The sequence below is a fragment of the Petaurus breviceps genome, unplaced genomic scaffold, assembly GCF_028583685.1.
Source record: "Petaurus breviceps papuanus isolate PSGF00001 unplaced genomic scaffold, PetGlider_PUasm1.0 76, whole genome shotgun sequence".
Taxonomy (NCBI): Eukaryota; Metazoa; Chordata; class Mammalia; order Diprotodontia; family Petauridae; genus Petaurus; species Petaurus breviceps.
This window is the reverse complement of record NW_027186473.1, coordinates 7,256,198-7,272,056: the sequence shown is the minus strand read 5'-3', so window position 1 is coordinate 7,272,056 and position 15,859 is coordinate 7,256,198. Positions and strand designations below refer to the sequence as shown.

The 15,859-nt window shown below is 36.8% G+C and overlaps 1 protein-coding gene across 1 annotated transcript in view; it reads right to left on the bottom strand.

Moving 5' to 3' along the window:
• Positions 1–8,493, bottom strand: part of GABRB1 (gamma-aminobutyric acid type A receptor subunit beta1) — a 458,587-nt gene extending 450,094 nt beyond the window's left edge. Inside the window, exons 1-3 of the mRNA XM_069105179.1 lie at positions 8,287–8,493; positions 8,029–8,120; positions 7,515–7,582 (exon numbers count right to left, since the gene is read on the bottom strand). Of these exons, the coding sequence (XP_068961280.1) occupies positions 7,515–7,582; positions 8,029–8,120; positions 8,287–8,366 (240 nt within the window). The 5' untranslated portion in view covers positions 8,367–8,493. The remainder of the gene's footprint in view (positions 1–7,514; positions 7,583–8,028; positions 8,121–8,286) is intronic.
• Between the last annotated feature and the right edge of the window lie 7,366 nt (positions 8,494–15,859).

Here is a 15,859-nt window from a genome sequence, read left to right as displayed (position 1 = left end):
TCTCTCTCTCTCTCTCTCTCTCTCTCTCTCTCTCTCTCTCTCTCTCTTTCTCCTATCCCTTTCCCTCCTTCCCTGTCCCCCTCCATTGACCCCTCCCCCCCCACTCCCACCCTGGCCAAGAATCAGTATTCTGATTAGGGAAGGAGGATATGAGAAGGTGAGCTAATGTTAGAGGCAATGCCTTTGTCACTTTCTGTTGTTTTCCAAACTCTTCTTTGGAAGGGAGGAGCCTCTAGAAGGGAGGAGTCAAGAGAATGTCTAGAAACGAAGTCTCACCCAAGGAAAGAGGTGTAAGGAAATGACTGAGATAGCCCTGCACACACAGATGAGCTGGGGGAATAAGAGTGGGCGGCATCACTGATAACCCTATTCAAAGACACTGCATCGAAGCACAAGAGCAAATGTTACACTAAAAACAAATAACTCAGCAACTTTTTTTAAGGCTTCATTGTGTTTTTTTAATGGTGGGGGATGGGGGTGGGAGAAGGGTTTTTCAGCAATCCAACAACCTGAAATTCATGAGTACTTTCAGTAGTTCAGGGCTGAAGTATTGCTTTAAACATAGTCTGTCTACTGGATAGACAGGCATGGTATGAGTATAGTAATCTAGTATTTTGCAAGGGTGGTAGGGGCACTGCCATCCTGCAGAAACTTAATAAAGCATGTAAAGAGTCAGAGGAATGGAGTGGTAGGATATTAATCGATGCAAAGAAACCTTGATTTTTTCCCCTTCACACTGAGACTTCCTAATGGAATGATTCAAGGCCATATTTTTTAATTCCTCTGGGGTCTTTCAGAAGTTGAGAAAACCTAAGATCTTGCTCTTGCTTTATAATGTGTGTTGAAAAATGAATTACTCTAACAGCAGTTGAGCTATTTTGCCAACAACTTAAATATAATAGAAACCACCAAATGCAAATATTTCCATGTAGTCTTGACTGATAAGGTGAGAAAAATCAAGCATCAATCATGTTGAATTTTTTTTTTTTTAAAGCAATTGGGGTTAAGTAACTTGCTCAAGGTTACACGGCCAGTTATTATTTCTGGGTGTGGTGCTGAGTATCTGAGCCCGGATTTGATCCAGGTCTATCCCGACACTGGAGCCAGTGCTCTTACTTGCTGAGCCACCTGGCCGCCCCTAAGCAATTGGGGTTAAGTAACTTGCTCAAGGTTACACGGCCAGGTGTTTCTGGGTGGGTGCTAAGTGTCTGAGCCTGGGATTCGATCTCCAGGTCTTCTCAACACTGGAGCCGGTGCTCTTACTCACTGTGCTACCTGGCCGCCCCAATCACGTTGAATTTTGAAGACCGTTGATATAGCACCTTTTGTTTCTCATTATTGGATCTAGTATCCTTGAGGGTTGGTTTATGGAGAAGAGGTTATGTAGTCTGCCTTGGTTAATTAGACCAATAAGATTTTGGAAACCAGGGATTGCCTAATCATTATGCTATTATCTCTTCCCCTTTTCCCGAGTCTGGTACAATGCTTTATCCTTTGGGAATGCAATAAATCCTTGTAGATCATCCATTTAATCTTTTAGGGAGAATAGAAAGGCTTTAAAAAATAGCTGTAACAAATAAAGATCATTGGTCTGGAAGTAGAAAGAACTTCATAAGTCATCTAGTTCAACCTTGTCATTTTACAATTGAGGAAATAGAAACTCAGAGAAGGTAAGTGATTTGTTCATGGATACCAATTTTAAAAATATCAGGTGTTAATTGGATCCCAGTCTTCTTAACTACAGTACTTAGCACAGTGCCTGGACACAGTAGGTACTTAATAAATGCTTACTGACTGACTACTAGCCTAACAATGAACCATGCTTTCATTGAATCTTAGAGCTAGAAATTACCTTGGGAATGAGCCCTAAAACCCAAGTCAGTGTTCTTTCTGCTATGCTACTCTGTTCTCTAAAATGTCCTAACAAATGGTAACCCAAGGGGAAGATTAGTTTAACCTATTGAGCTTGTTTGTTTTTTTTTTATAACTCGGTCGAGAGAGGTCAAGTTCTCTTGTAAACCCCTAAAACCTATTGTAAACCTATTGATATTTTTCTAGAAAGTGTGAAACTCCAAAAGCTACACTGTGGCCATGAGAAGCCACACTAGGTGAATCAGTATGATTATCTGGAAGGAAATATACCCCTAACTATAATAGTTGTCACTATTTCTCTGTATTTAAATATTATAGTACATTTGCTCTGTTTGCAAAGGAGACTAGTATAACCTCAGAGGATTCAGCACTGTATTTACTGATAGCAGCAATAGTATGGCTAAGACATTCATTTTAGAAGGCTATTGCTAGCTTCCCAGTGGGAAGAAAAAAGCAGTGTGTAGTATTCTCTGTTCCAAGGAAGAAAAGTCACTGGTGTTCTGTAAAGCAGCAGGATAATATTCTTAGAACTACTGCACTTGATAAGGCTTTCAAAGACTTCATTTAAAGTTGAATACTTCTAAAGTATTAACACAATTAGGAGGACCACTAGTTAGTTTGTTGAGCTAAGTTTCTTCTAGGCCCTTACCCTATTGTTTATGATCATGTATTGCATTACCTTCTGTCTGTTGAGTTTAGTTACCTATTCAACTAGCTGTTAAAGAAAACAAAAACAAAACAAACTTTTACCTTATCATAAGCCATATAAAATATTTTTGCAAAATAAATTTTGGAGGAAGTAGACTGCCATTCATTTATTTTTTCCCCCAGCCACATCTTTGCTACAAACAAATTCTCTACAGGACTAGGAAAGATTGTATTTTGAGTAGCTGTTTGGGGCAGCCAAGTTAAAGATGTCTAAGGGTAACTGGTACTGGCAACCTCATTTAACTAGAAATCTCTTGGGTAATATCTCCAAGCAAAAACCCAATGTACTCAATTAGAAAAAATAAATAATTAAATAACACAGAAATGGGTTTCGTGTTGACTTGGGTTGTTATGTTGCCAAATAACTAATTGGACTTAATTTTTTTTTACTTTGAACCTAGTGAAACAGACTGGTGGCACTAAATAAATACTGGTTAAATGAATGTATGGAAGGAATCTGTTAGAATAGCTGAGAATGAATCCTACCAGTTGTCAGTAAGATAGATTAAAAAACAAAACACATGCACACTCATCCAGAAGGTCTTAAATAAACCTAACTCTTAGTTATTGAGTGATGCAGATTACACATTCTGTATTCCTACTCAGAGACCAGATTTGGTTTCATTATTGGACAAGAAACGAGAAGCAAATACAGTCTGAGAAAATCCAATATTTCATTCATGGTATCATAGATTTATGGATGGAAGAGAACTCTGAGGTCATTTAAGCCACCTACTGCATTTACAAAGGGAGACACAGAAGCAGAAAAGTCAAGAACTCCCTGAACCAAGGTCATTCATCTAATTGGTCCCAATGAGATTTGAACCTAGATCATTTAACTTCTGTGTCAGCATTCTTGCCACAATATGACATAGGCATAACTACTTTGTATTCCCATCCCATTACCCTACTGCAAGAAAACAGACAGGAAAGCAACAGTTGAAATGATTTGGTCTTTGCACTCACTTAACTTGGAGGAATATTTAAGCCTTGAATAAATTGGATCATTGTGGTTCCTTGGGGCATATCTATGTCTCTTAATGGAGTAAACAGAGTAGCAGATTTTCTGGGATCCCTTGATGTCTAAATGCTTTGGTGTTTCACCTCTTATGTCTTCAAACATTTCCCTCAAAATCTCCTCAGGCAGCTGTAATTTGCTTTTGTTTTTCTTTTCTTTCTTTTTTTGGGGGGTGAGGGTGGGGAGAGTGGAAGTTCAATTTACAGAAATAGATAGGAAGCTATAGGAAAGTGGTAGAAACGTGGAATTTCAGGGAAGTTAAATTCCTTTCCTAAAAACTCACAGTTTCTAAACATATTCCCCATACCAGTGGCATTAATAGTTACCACACAGTGTATGAATATCTTGTGTAGTGAGAAGGAAGATAAATGCTTCTCATTTAAGGAATTATATAGGCACCTGAAAAGAATCATGCAATTTCCAACTGTCATCAGCTCCTTTTTCCAAGAAATTTTTGAACTTATTGATCAAAAAGTCTTGACCACACCTAAATGTTTTTTTTTAATTTGGGGAAATGAAGTATTTTGTGTTCAGAAGACAAAAAGCACAAAATGTTCTTGATATAAAGGCAAAATTCAGCAGAAGTAATACATTGTCGAATTATAATAACATTTTATCAATAGCATCAAAAGAAAGTGACTAAAACCAAAAGAATGTATCTTTTTTCTAGCACATTACATGAAATTATGATCATTATACCATTTTACCTGGAAAATTCCTACTGGAGAGAAATGGAAAGTACCCAAATTCATGAATTATTTAAAGGAATATATTCTTTTTATTTAAATAACATTTTATTCTTTTTCTGATTTTTAATTTAGTTTTTGGTTGTTTTATAGAACTTTTCCACTTCATATCTAGGTAAAAAATGTCAAGCCTTCTAGCTGCCACAAATACTGTGATGTTGAAAGTGATTACTATAGAAAGAAAAAAATTCTCTATTCCATGAATTGTACATTCATTCATTCAACATCTATTTTTAAAGTGCCTGTTATGTGCCAGGCAGAAATATAAAACAGTCTCTGTCTTCAAACATCTCATATTCTATTGGAGGAACAAAAAGTATATTGAGAAATAATTATATAGGAAGAGAAACTGGACCTGTGATTTCATTGATATAATTAAACTCCCAGATGAAGAACTTCCTCAACTAAGGCAGATCAGGACCTTCTCTGCTATGTGTCTTTGAGAGGTATATGAATCACTGAGTAGAGGTTCAGTGAATTGCCCAGGGTCATTCAGCCAATATGTATGAGAGACACAACTCAAGGTGTTTCTGGCTCCAAGTCCAGTTTTTTATCCACTATGTTACTGCTACTTCAGCATGTGTGCTAACATACAGACATATGTATGTATATACACGTGTCCATGCATGTGAATATATGCACACACAAAAAACATGCATTTACATAGGAAGTGCCTGACAACCTGAGTTTTGAAGGCAGAAAGAGACTCCAAGATAGGGTTGAGGAGCATTTTGTGTAAGACAAAGTATACTGTAAGTAGCTCTCAGTTATCCAGTAACTAGATATCATGTTTATCTAGAGCTTTTTATTCTGAAACTTCACTTTGTTGCCTTTGAGCTGAAGCAACACTTGTATTTCCAATTAGCAATTTAATATTATAGGAAGAAAAGAGTGAAGCAAGAGGTGAAACTCACATTAGTCTGTTAACAACTCTTATTCAACCTTGCATAGAACCATGAGATAGAGATGTATCTTTGAAATCATGAGGTCCAAACCCCTCATTTTAGAGATGAGGAAACCAGCACAGACAAGGTCACACCACCAATAACCAAACCAAAACAAAACAAAACTAGAACCAGCATTACCATTGCAGTGGTTTTTCCAGTAAGCCACTCATAAGAAATAATACAAATGAAAGAGAAATGAAATAGATGAGGTTTTTATATTATCTGATGTTTTTATTTCATTTCTCTAAAATGCCTGTGTCCCCAGTAAGCAAGCTGTTTATAATGATACTTACACATGAGTGACTTTAACTTTTTACTGAATCATTTTTAAAAATTCAAATAACTTATTTGACTACTTTGCCACTGAAATGGCTAATGAAAAACTGACCACAAAATAAGAAAATTGAAATAGAGGTGTGCCTCCGTGAGTGTGTACATGAAATTGTGGAGACAGCCATCAGAGAATTTACTTACAAAAACCTGTAGAATATGGTACATTGATATTTTTCATACTGAAAGGGTTTCAAATAATATTTCTCCCCATTTTGACTTTATAGACATTTTATAAATAATCCATATTTGAAGTTATTTATATGATGCCAAAACCAGGGATTTGAAAGCTAACCTTTTTTTCCCAATAAACTTGTATTATTTATGTGAAACTAAACAACTGATTTCATTTAAACCAAATTGATCAGTTTATTAGCAGTAGGTAGACTGCATCTGTAAAGAAATCTCTCTTCAGTGTATTACTCAACTGTTTTTCATTGCTTAAAATAAGCTACAAAAGCACAAACACAACATTTTTTTTTCAAAATGTCTTGCTCAGGGGTGAAGCAGATCTGACCATGTGATGACCTGCTCATTAATAACAGCTATGATTGTTTATAACCAAAACATCATATATAAGTCAATATTTAAATATTGCATAAAATTTTCTTATTTTGGTGTCAGGATCCTCTAAAAATAATGAATAGTTTAATGGTCACATTATTTTCTAGAATCATTAAAACAATTGATGAACACTTTTTATTATATACATACTCAACAAAAAGAAAAGCATATTAATAAACTTAAAGAAGATGGAAATGAAGAAAAAGGAATTAGCCTTCATGTTTACAATGTAGAAATCTGACAAGTAGTTACTCATCTCTCCCAGTTTGTGTTTATTTTTGCTTTAACTAAGTACTCTATTTGGCACAAAGATTTGTTTCAAGTTCAAACCTGGCAATTTGCCTATTTGCAGCTTTCATTGGTTTGTCCCTGGAAAAGCAACAGGCTTTTTCTGTCTTGTATGAAGCAACAGTTAGGCGTTCTAGCCATGGAAAAGTCCTTTGCTTGCTGCTGGCTACAGGCATCAGTGAAAGCAAAAACAGTGTTTTCAGTCCAATTTTTAACACCTCCAGGAAAACCAAAGGAGGACTGACCTTTTTGAAATAAAGAGAACATTCTGTTCTAATAAAACAATCTTCTCGTTAGTCATCAGCTTTCTGCTGAATGCACAGGCTTTAGAAGTAAATGAAAACATTGACCACAACTATCACGTTCCTGTTTAAATCTAAACCAAGGCTATTCCGTGGTGATACTCTGTCCATCTGCCTTCACTAGGGGACCATTCAAGACAACCAACACTCTTAGACCTAAAAACCTCTGCAAGCCAGCTTGTCAAATAACTAGCTAAATTTAGTCTCTAGATACTATGGGGTGGGGAGAAAGGCATTGGGGATTTAAAAAAAAAAAAGGCAACTTCACAGTAATCTTATCCAGAACCTCAACAAGTCGAGAAATAGTTGCATCCACTAGTGTATTCCCTACAGCTTAAGACCAGAGGTTGGAGTATTAAGGGGAGTTGTAGGTAGACCTCTGTCCAAGGTGCTTAAAATTCAGGGGAACCCCAGCAGGCTGCAGATGGCGCCCTTCTTTATGGAAAGGGGAAAGGAAATAGAGGTAAAGTTACACTTAGACTCCGCCCAAACACGATCCAACTGAGCAACTATCAACAGCCCTTCTCTAAATAGTACAGAACACCTTTTAATCTGGAAAACCGCAGCAGACTGTCTCTAAAATACAAAGCAAGGTGGGGGATGGGAGGTAAGAGGGGGATCTTGTGTCTAAAAGAAAACATATGGAAACCATTGAAATGCGGTGTAGGGACCAAGAATGTGTCAGTTTCAGCTCTGCATATTATTCTTGCCGATTTTAAAATTCACAAAGTGTACTCACCATGTTGACTTCAGAAACCATATCTATACTGGCGACATCTATTCTCATCCCCACATCAACAGGAGGGCCTGAAAGGGGATAATGAGTTTTGTTATGTAGTTAATCTTGTCCCATGTGTATGTGCTTGTCTGAAGAGAAGGAAAGAAAAGGTGTGGGGGGGGGGGGTGGAGGGGAGAAGGGGAAGAAAGCGTTGGCTGTATTCTAGTATGTTGTATTTTAACATTTTTAAGCCTTCCGCCCTTGCCCCCCTTCTGTGTAGAAAATAGCTCAGAGTACACGTGTGAGGCATTAAGCATGCAGATTATGTATATGTGTTTCAGTGTATTGGGTGGTTGTATTCATTTACCTGAGCTTGTGGGTACCGGGATATACGGGTACGTTCCTGTGTGTATCCATAGAGCATGCAAGATAGTGCACACTCATGAAAATGATTTGCATTTTAACTGACGTTTACCTTTGGCAAAACAGGAGAAATACAGTTGTGTTACAGGTTGAAAAAAATATGAAGAATTACCTCCAAAGTCTGGCCTCAAGCGAATGTCATATCCTTTAAGCAATCTATCCACTGTCTCTTTCACGTATGACATGTTGCTGGGTTCATTAGCGCTGAAGGGAAGAAGTACGGATTGTATTTAGAATCAACACTGAAACTGCAATCTGACAGAAAGATCCGCACATCATAAGATTTTAAAATCCAGACAGACATTTATTTTTTTCAAACACTAGAAACACACAGACACAAGATACACACACCCAACAACAAGCAGCTCACCTTTGTGCACAACAGACCATAGCTATCATCATAGGGAAAGACAGAATCCCCAGGCACTCCCGATTTTGAACTGTCCACATTCCTAACTCTGATTAAAGAATTCTCTTTTCTGTGAAGATTCAAGGAATGCAACTTAGTCCAAGGCACAGCAATAATTCCGGAAAGGACTTGCGCATGCGCCCCGAGGTTGCTCACTCTCAAGACACCTTGTGTCTTGCAAACAATATTCCTTTCGAAACAGTCAACAGCTTTCAGACCCTTCGAAGTTCTTGGTGTGTGCTCCGCTTCCTTTAGGAGACTGGAAAGGACCTGCTGTTCTTATACCCAAGGTCATACATGTACATTCATAGGTAGTTTGGTGCACAGATGACTGTGATATTTTTTTCCCGTTTCTTGCCCCACTCTGATTTACTCAGCTCGCCGCCCGGATCAGAGTCAGCCAGTGATTGGCATCTGTCGTAAGCAGCGCTGAGGTCCTGGGAGTTGAAGCTTGCGGGTTGTGGGGTGTGCCAATGACCAGTCCGAACCAAGCATGATTTTATGCTCCCTGGTCATTTCTCAGGGGAGGTGTCCTAGGAAGCCTCAGTTGTTCCCTACCCAGCTGTGCTGGGGAGGGATCAAAACCCTCGTCAGCACCAGGGCTAGCTCATGCTTTCCCCTGCCCCCCTGCCTAACCTATCTCCTTCCTCTGGGACCCACAAGCTTTGTGACTGGGACTAAAATAAAAAAATCACTCACACACACACACACACACACACACACACACACACACGCACACACACACACACACACACACACACACACACACACACACACACCCCTGGGGGGAGAGGGGAGTTAAAGCCTGGACTGAGGATGGAGGTAGCAGCAGAGATATTTGAAACTGTGTTGCCCGGAGGATTAAGGTGGCTCCTTAAAGACACAGGGGAGTCTGGACTCCAAAACAGACCAGATACTGCTACAACTTTTCCATATAGATTCACAGAATCTCAGAGTTGGAAGGGACCTCAGAGACCATCTACATATGCTACTTCTTCCTTTCCTTTTTCCATCCTTACTATCCTCATTCTCTTCCTTCCCTGCCCTTGCCTTCCTCTCTCCCTTTGTCTTTCCTTTGTTCTTTTCTTCTTTCTATCCTTTCTTGTTCCCTTTCTCCTGCTCTCCACCTTTCTCCCCTCTCCTCCTACTACACTGGAGGAATTGCAGAAGGGTGGAGCAGAGACACAGGACAAACACTGCTGAATCTGTGTCCTTTTTTAGTTGGTAAATATTCTTTACTCACAATCCCCAAAGTAGCAATGTTAGCTTGTGGAAGATTGAGTAGGGATGACAACAGGTTCTTTAGATATGGGTGTAAAATCACATCCTCCAAGACTGAGAACACCTGGAGGATGTAGGAGCACTGGCTCCATCCCTTCACTCCACCCTACCCATACCCCCATCCTCTTTAAGATATGAAGCATCAGTCATAAAAGGCAAAAACAAGAGGTCAGATGAGATCTGTGGGTCAGCCTCTGCTCTCATCACTGTAAGATGCTGCTTTATGACTTGGCCAACTTCCATCATGGATAGCTGAAAGCACTTAAGGATGTACAGGGACATCTCCACTGTCATAGCACCAAAAGTTTTTGTTTGTCATATATCCGGTTTGTAGAAGAGGGAAAATTAATATGTTCAGAAGGAATTAAAGGTGCTCTAGAGATGACTAGTTTCAAGATGTCAGTCTGGTATGATGGAAAGAACACTGGCTTTATAATTGGGGGACTTGGGTTCAAATTCTACTTCTGATACTTATTATTCATGTCTTCTTGGACTTTTCTCATCTATAAAATGATGGGCACAGACCAAAGTGTGGCTGAAGTGTTGTGATGATTACATTCCTGTAAGTTGCATAGGGAACCAATGACGACACCTAGCATTTATGTAGTACTGCAAGGGTTGTAAAGCACTTTATATATGGTATAATAATAATCTTATAAGGTATGTTATATAGATATAATTATTCTCATTTTAAAGATAAGAAGAACAAGGTTCAGAGACGTTAAGGAACTTAGCCATAGTCACACAGCAAACTTAAGCATATGAGGGAGAGTTCAAAACTGAATCTTCACCTGCAAGATAACTTAACAATTCATAGCCACAATCTTTTGCTTGAGATAGTAGTTTGCAATAAATAAATAGGACCCATGTAGGCAGAGGTAAAGACAAGAGGAAACTAGGTGAGAGAAACAAATCAAATGCATGACAAGTAGTTGTGTAGTTAAAATTATTAATCATATATGAACAACAGACAGACTTACTGTCTTTAAATGATTTAGAGGAAACCAATCACAGAAACTTCTATTAATAATGAAATAAATGAAGAGAGTTATTTCACCATTAACCATGTAAAGAAAAAAAAACTATGTTTTAAGTAGGGTCCATAGTACAAAGAGGTATACTGAATCAAGAAAACTATTGACACAAGATTGGCAATATTATGATATAGTTTGAAGGACCCTGGTTGATTTCTTGGACCCCAATTTCTTCTTTACCACTAACTTTAACCTTCAGAGCTTTATCTCTTTTCATGTAATACTTTGATTATGATTAAAATAAAAAGCAACATTTTAAACTGTCATAGTGACCACTGCTCCCTGGATTGAGTTTATCCTTCTGGTCATTAAATCCCTTGGAGCCTTTGTTTTCATGTAAAAGATGAAAGGTAGGACAAAATAGTAGGAGAAGTGCTGGATCAGGAAGCAGAAAGACCTAGAATTTAATCCTCTCTTGGATGATTAATAGCTCTATAATCATGCTCAAATTACTTATTGTGTCTGAGTCCCAGTTTCCCCACTGATAAAATGGGGATAGTAATAGCTTCTGTCTTATTAGTATGTTGTGGTCACATGAAGTAACATATGTAAAATGTAGAGTACCACAGAAATTTGAGTTATTATAAAGGAGAAGGTTAAACTCACCAGTTGCTATGGTTGTTTCTGGCTCTATCTTCCTAGGATTATATGACAGATAACTTAGGGATTTTTCAAAATCACAATATGAGGGAACAGCAGGTTGGACAAGACATTAAGAAAATGGTTAACATAATAAAACTGATGATAATAAAACAAAAATTCATCAAAGCACATGATTATATCAGTTAAGATAAAAAAAACTTTGATAGACTATAATGTGACAGTCACTTATGCCAAAAATGCTACAAAGAATAAACACAGAAAGGACATTTTAATAGGATGAAAAGTATATGCCTAAATCCAAAAGCTGGCCATTACTTGAAATATGGAAACACCAGAAGGTTGTTTTTTTAAATACAGTAGTAAAGCAAGGATGTCATCTCTCACCATCATTATTTGACACATTTATGGAAATGCTAGTGAAAACAAGACAAGAAAAAGAAATGAAAGACATAAACATAGGGATAGAGGAGACACTGATTGAAATGAATGATTCAATTAGTTAATTACCTTATGGTTTACTTAGAAAACCTAAGAGAATCAGCAAAGACAGTTTTTGAGACAACAACTTTAACCAAGGAGCAGGATGTCAAAAAAAAGGGAAAAGCAAAAAATAACATTTCTGCATACCAAAAGCAAAATGATAGAAAGAGCAATCCCATTTAAAATAACTACCAAATGCATTAAATATCTGTGAGTCTGTTTACCCAGGCAAATTCAAGATATAGTTATAATCATAAAACACAACTTGAATAAAAAAATTATTGAAGGAATATATATTGCTGATGCAATAAATCATGCAAATCTGATAAAAATGAAATTACCTAAATTAATTTATAGGTTCATTCCTATGCCAATCAAATTACCAAGGGTATGCTTTATAGAGCTAGAAAAAATAATAACAAAACTAATTTGATATCTAGGATCTTGAGGGGAAAAAATGAGAAGTTAGGAATACAGGGAAAAGAGCACTGACAGACTTCAAGTAATACTATAAAATATTTTTGGTACTGACAAAAATAATAGAAAATTATATCAATAGAGCAGACTACAGATTGGGGAAAATTTTCACATTAATTAGCTTTGTAAGTATCTGATAGTGAACATATAAAAGAAAATGAGAGAAATACTTAAGACCAAGGACCATTCCTCAATAGCTATGTGGTCAAAGGTTATGAACAAATAAGTCTCAAAAGGATAACTATAAACTATTGACAAATACATTAAAGAGTGCTTAAAATCACTAATAATCAAAGAAATGCTAATCAAAATAACTTTGAGATCACACTTCATACCCAGAAAAAGGGTAAAAAAAGATAAATGTCCATTTACTATAGAAGTAATGAGATGATATTGTGTGATAAGGAATAATGGTTATAAAGAGTCCTGAGAAATGTGGAAAGGTTTATATGAACTAATACAGAGTGAATTAAGTAATACTAGGAAAAGATATATCTATATCTATGTCTATCTATATATACATGTATATATATATATATGCACATATACACATACATATGTATTTTAGCTATAGGCATGTAATGGCTATAACAATGTAAATGGAAAGGAAAACAACAGCAAAAACTAAAACTCTGAATCACGCTTATCAAGCTGATCCTAGAAGTTGAAAAAAAATGCACTCTCCCTGCTTCTTTGCAGAAGGGTTGAATCTGTGGGTGTGGAACATTGCCTACATCATCTTTATTATCATCATCACTGATAACAATAACTAGAATTTATAAAGGACAAAAATCCTGAGAGGTAGGTACTTGTATTATCCCCAATTAATGAGTTAGAAAACTGAGGCAGACAGAGATTAAGGGACTTTCCCAGGGTTACCCAGCTAGTAAGTATCAGAAACTGGATTTGAACATAGGTCTTCCTGACTCCAGGCCCAGCAATTTATTCACTGCACCAGTTCTATTCATTAGCTGCCCCTGATTGACTCTGTAAAAATGTTGGTTATTTTTTTCTGAACTGCTTTTTTCTCCCTTCTTTTTAAATTACTTTTTTAAAGAAGGTTTGACTCACCAGGTAGGATAGAAACCAAGAATATATTCAGATATGAATGATCCAGTAAAATTCAATGAGAAATATCAATAAAATTAAAAATTAAACTGGTTAAAACTTTAGTAAGTATACATGCCAGTGTGGGAAAAAAAAACTTAAAGGTGATATTCTTCCACTGTTTGTCTATATCTCCAAGGTTATATATCCAGATATTCAAGGAGGCCTGGGTTCAAAACTTACCTCACACACTTATTAGCAATGTGACACTGAGCAAGTGACTTAACTTTAGTTTTTTCATCTATAAAATAAAGGGCCTCCAAGGTCCCTTTCTGCTCTATTTCTATGATCCTGTGATATTTATGAGCCAGTACTAAGACTCTATTGTCCCTCTCCATGATCCCTTTTATCTACTTGACAGTTCTGAGCATTATAAGTTCTTTGTTGTTGTTGATCAGTTGAGAAATAAATTAGGCTGAATCCTCAAAGCTCCTTCCCTTCCCATACTTATTAATTCAATTATTCTATAGGTATACACTTCCCTGATGCCTTCCTGAGAGTCTCTATCATCGTAACCCTAGACACTCTTTTGAAAAATAGTAGTATTGACAGTGATGATGAATGTGAGGAATAATGATGGGAGAAGAATGGAGGAGACAAAAATGGAAGTAGAAACCTAAAGGTGTTATTGAAATTCCAAATTTGTTTGGGAAGCATATTAAGTTTTCATTTCCTTCTACTGTATCTCTCAACCCATGACCCTCTTCTTTAGTCTCATTGTAACACCATATTACAGGTCTTTTAAAAAAATCATTTATGATGGAGCATTGCAATAGCTTCCTAACAAGGCTTCCCATCTCCTTTCTCTCTCCCACCCTTCATATTGTTGCCAGGTAGACATTCTCATGTCACTTCACTTCTTTAAAATCTGAAGTGGATATTTATTACCTACAAAGTTAAATTTAAATTCCTTTGGTTAGAATTCAGCATCCTCCACATTCTGGAGCCACTCAACTTTTCAGTCTTACCTTTCCACATTGCTATTTCCCATCTGCACATGTAGAAATCATTCCACATTTCAGAAATGACCTCCCTCATCAATTTTTATATCCTTTTAATCTTCAAGGCTCATCTCAACTCAAGTACCACCTCCTAAGAAAAGCTTCCCCTACTACCTAATTGCTGTCATTTGCCCACTTTGAAAATTACTTTGTGTTTATTTCTATTTAGTGTTTATCTCCCTGGTATAACATAAGTTCTTCAAGGACAAGGCCTGCTTCTTTTTTGTCTGTTTCTAAAATGCCTAGCACATATTAGGTATGGTGGCCTATTCCCATAATCTCTGTTACTGGGCTGGCTAAGGTTGTTAGAATAAAGGAATTATGAAATGTAGTGGGCTAAGTTGATTGGGTGTCTACAGTAAATTTGGTGTTAATATGGTGAACTTTGGAAGCATTGGACTACGTGGTGGCTAAAGAGGAGTGAAAGGTCTCCTGAAAAAGAAGAAATCTGAGTTGAAGAAAAGGTGGCATAACAGCATATTATATAATAAGATGAAGGAATTTCAGAGTTCATAAATAAATTAGTGGAGCACTTTTGGGTGATGGCAACATGAGCATCTCTGTATGTAGAAGTGAGGTAGAGGTTTTTGGGAAATGATTAAGTTGACAAACTGGGAACTTAGAATGTTTGAGGCATTATCAATATGTATATTGAAATGTTCTAGTATTAGGGGAGGTGTTGGGAAAGAGAGAAGATTGTATACCAGGTATTGACCTGTGGGTTGATAATGACCAATGGGATCTAGTAAATTTGAATAGCATGAAACTCAAATGAGAAGCTACTAAATGATGGTGGTAGAGGAAAAGATTGGAAAGGGCAGTGAGCAACATGGACTATTCAGACTCTCCCCCCAGGACCAGTATATTAGTGAATATGAAAGAAAGAGAATTGAATACCAGAAATGATGGCTAGGGGAGTTAATGTGGTCAGGAGAGAGCCAGGTTTCAATGAGTTCACTGTTTAGTGGAGATGATGTCTATATAGTAGAGCAATTATGCACAGTCCCTTTATTTTAATACTTGTAAAATACAAATATATGTATGCATATATATGCACATATTTAAAAGTTAATTTTCCAAAGTAGTTTTATTATGTTGAGAGGGATGAGTGTGTGTTAAGTGACCCACCTCTTTCTCTTTCTCCTTTTCAAATCTAGAATCTACCATGTATGACCATGAGCAAATCACTTCATCTATCTAGGCCTCAGTTCTCTCATTTGTGAAATGAGAAGATTAAAACTGATTATCTCAAAGGTCTCTTAGAGTTCTATGATCCTATGATCTCCCTTTCTTTTTTTCTTCTTCCTTCTTTTTTTCTGCCCTCTTTTTTTGGTAGAATAGTACAGTGGAAAAAATGATTAAACATTCAGTTAAGTCACAAGAACTCTGGTCAAATTCATTCCTCCTTCCTACAGGTGACCTTTTACAATTATATACAGGTCCCTCATAAAACTTATCATTTATATCATTCATTTGATATTAGCCTATTTTATTTGTATATGTGAGTACATAAATATATATGCATACATTTATACATAGATGTGTACACAC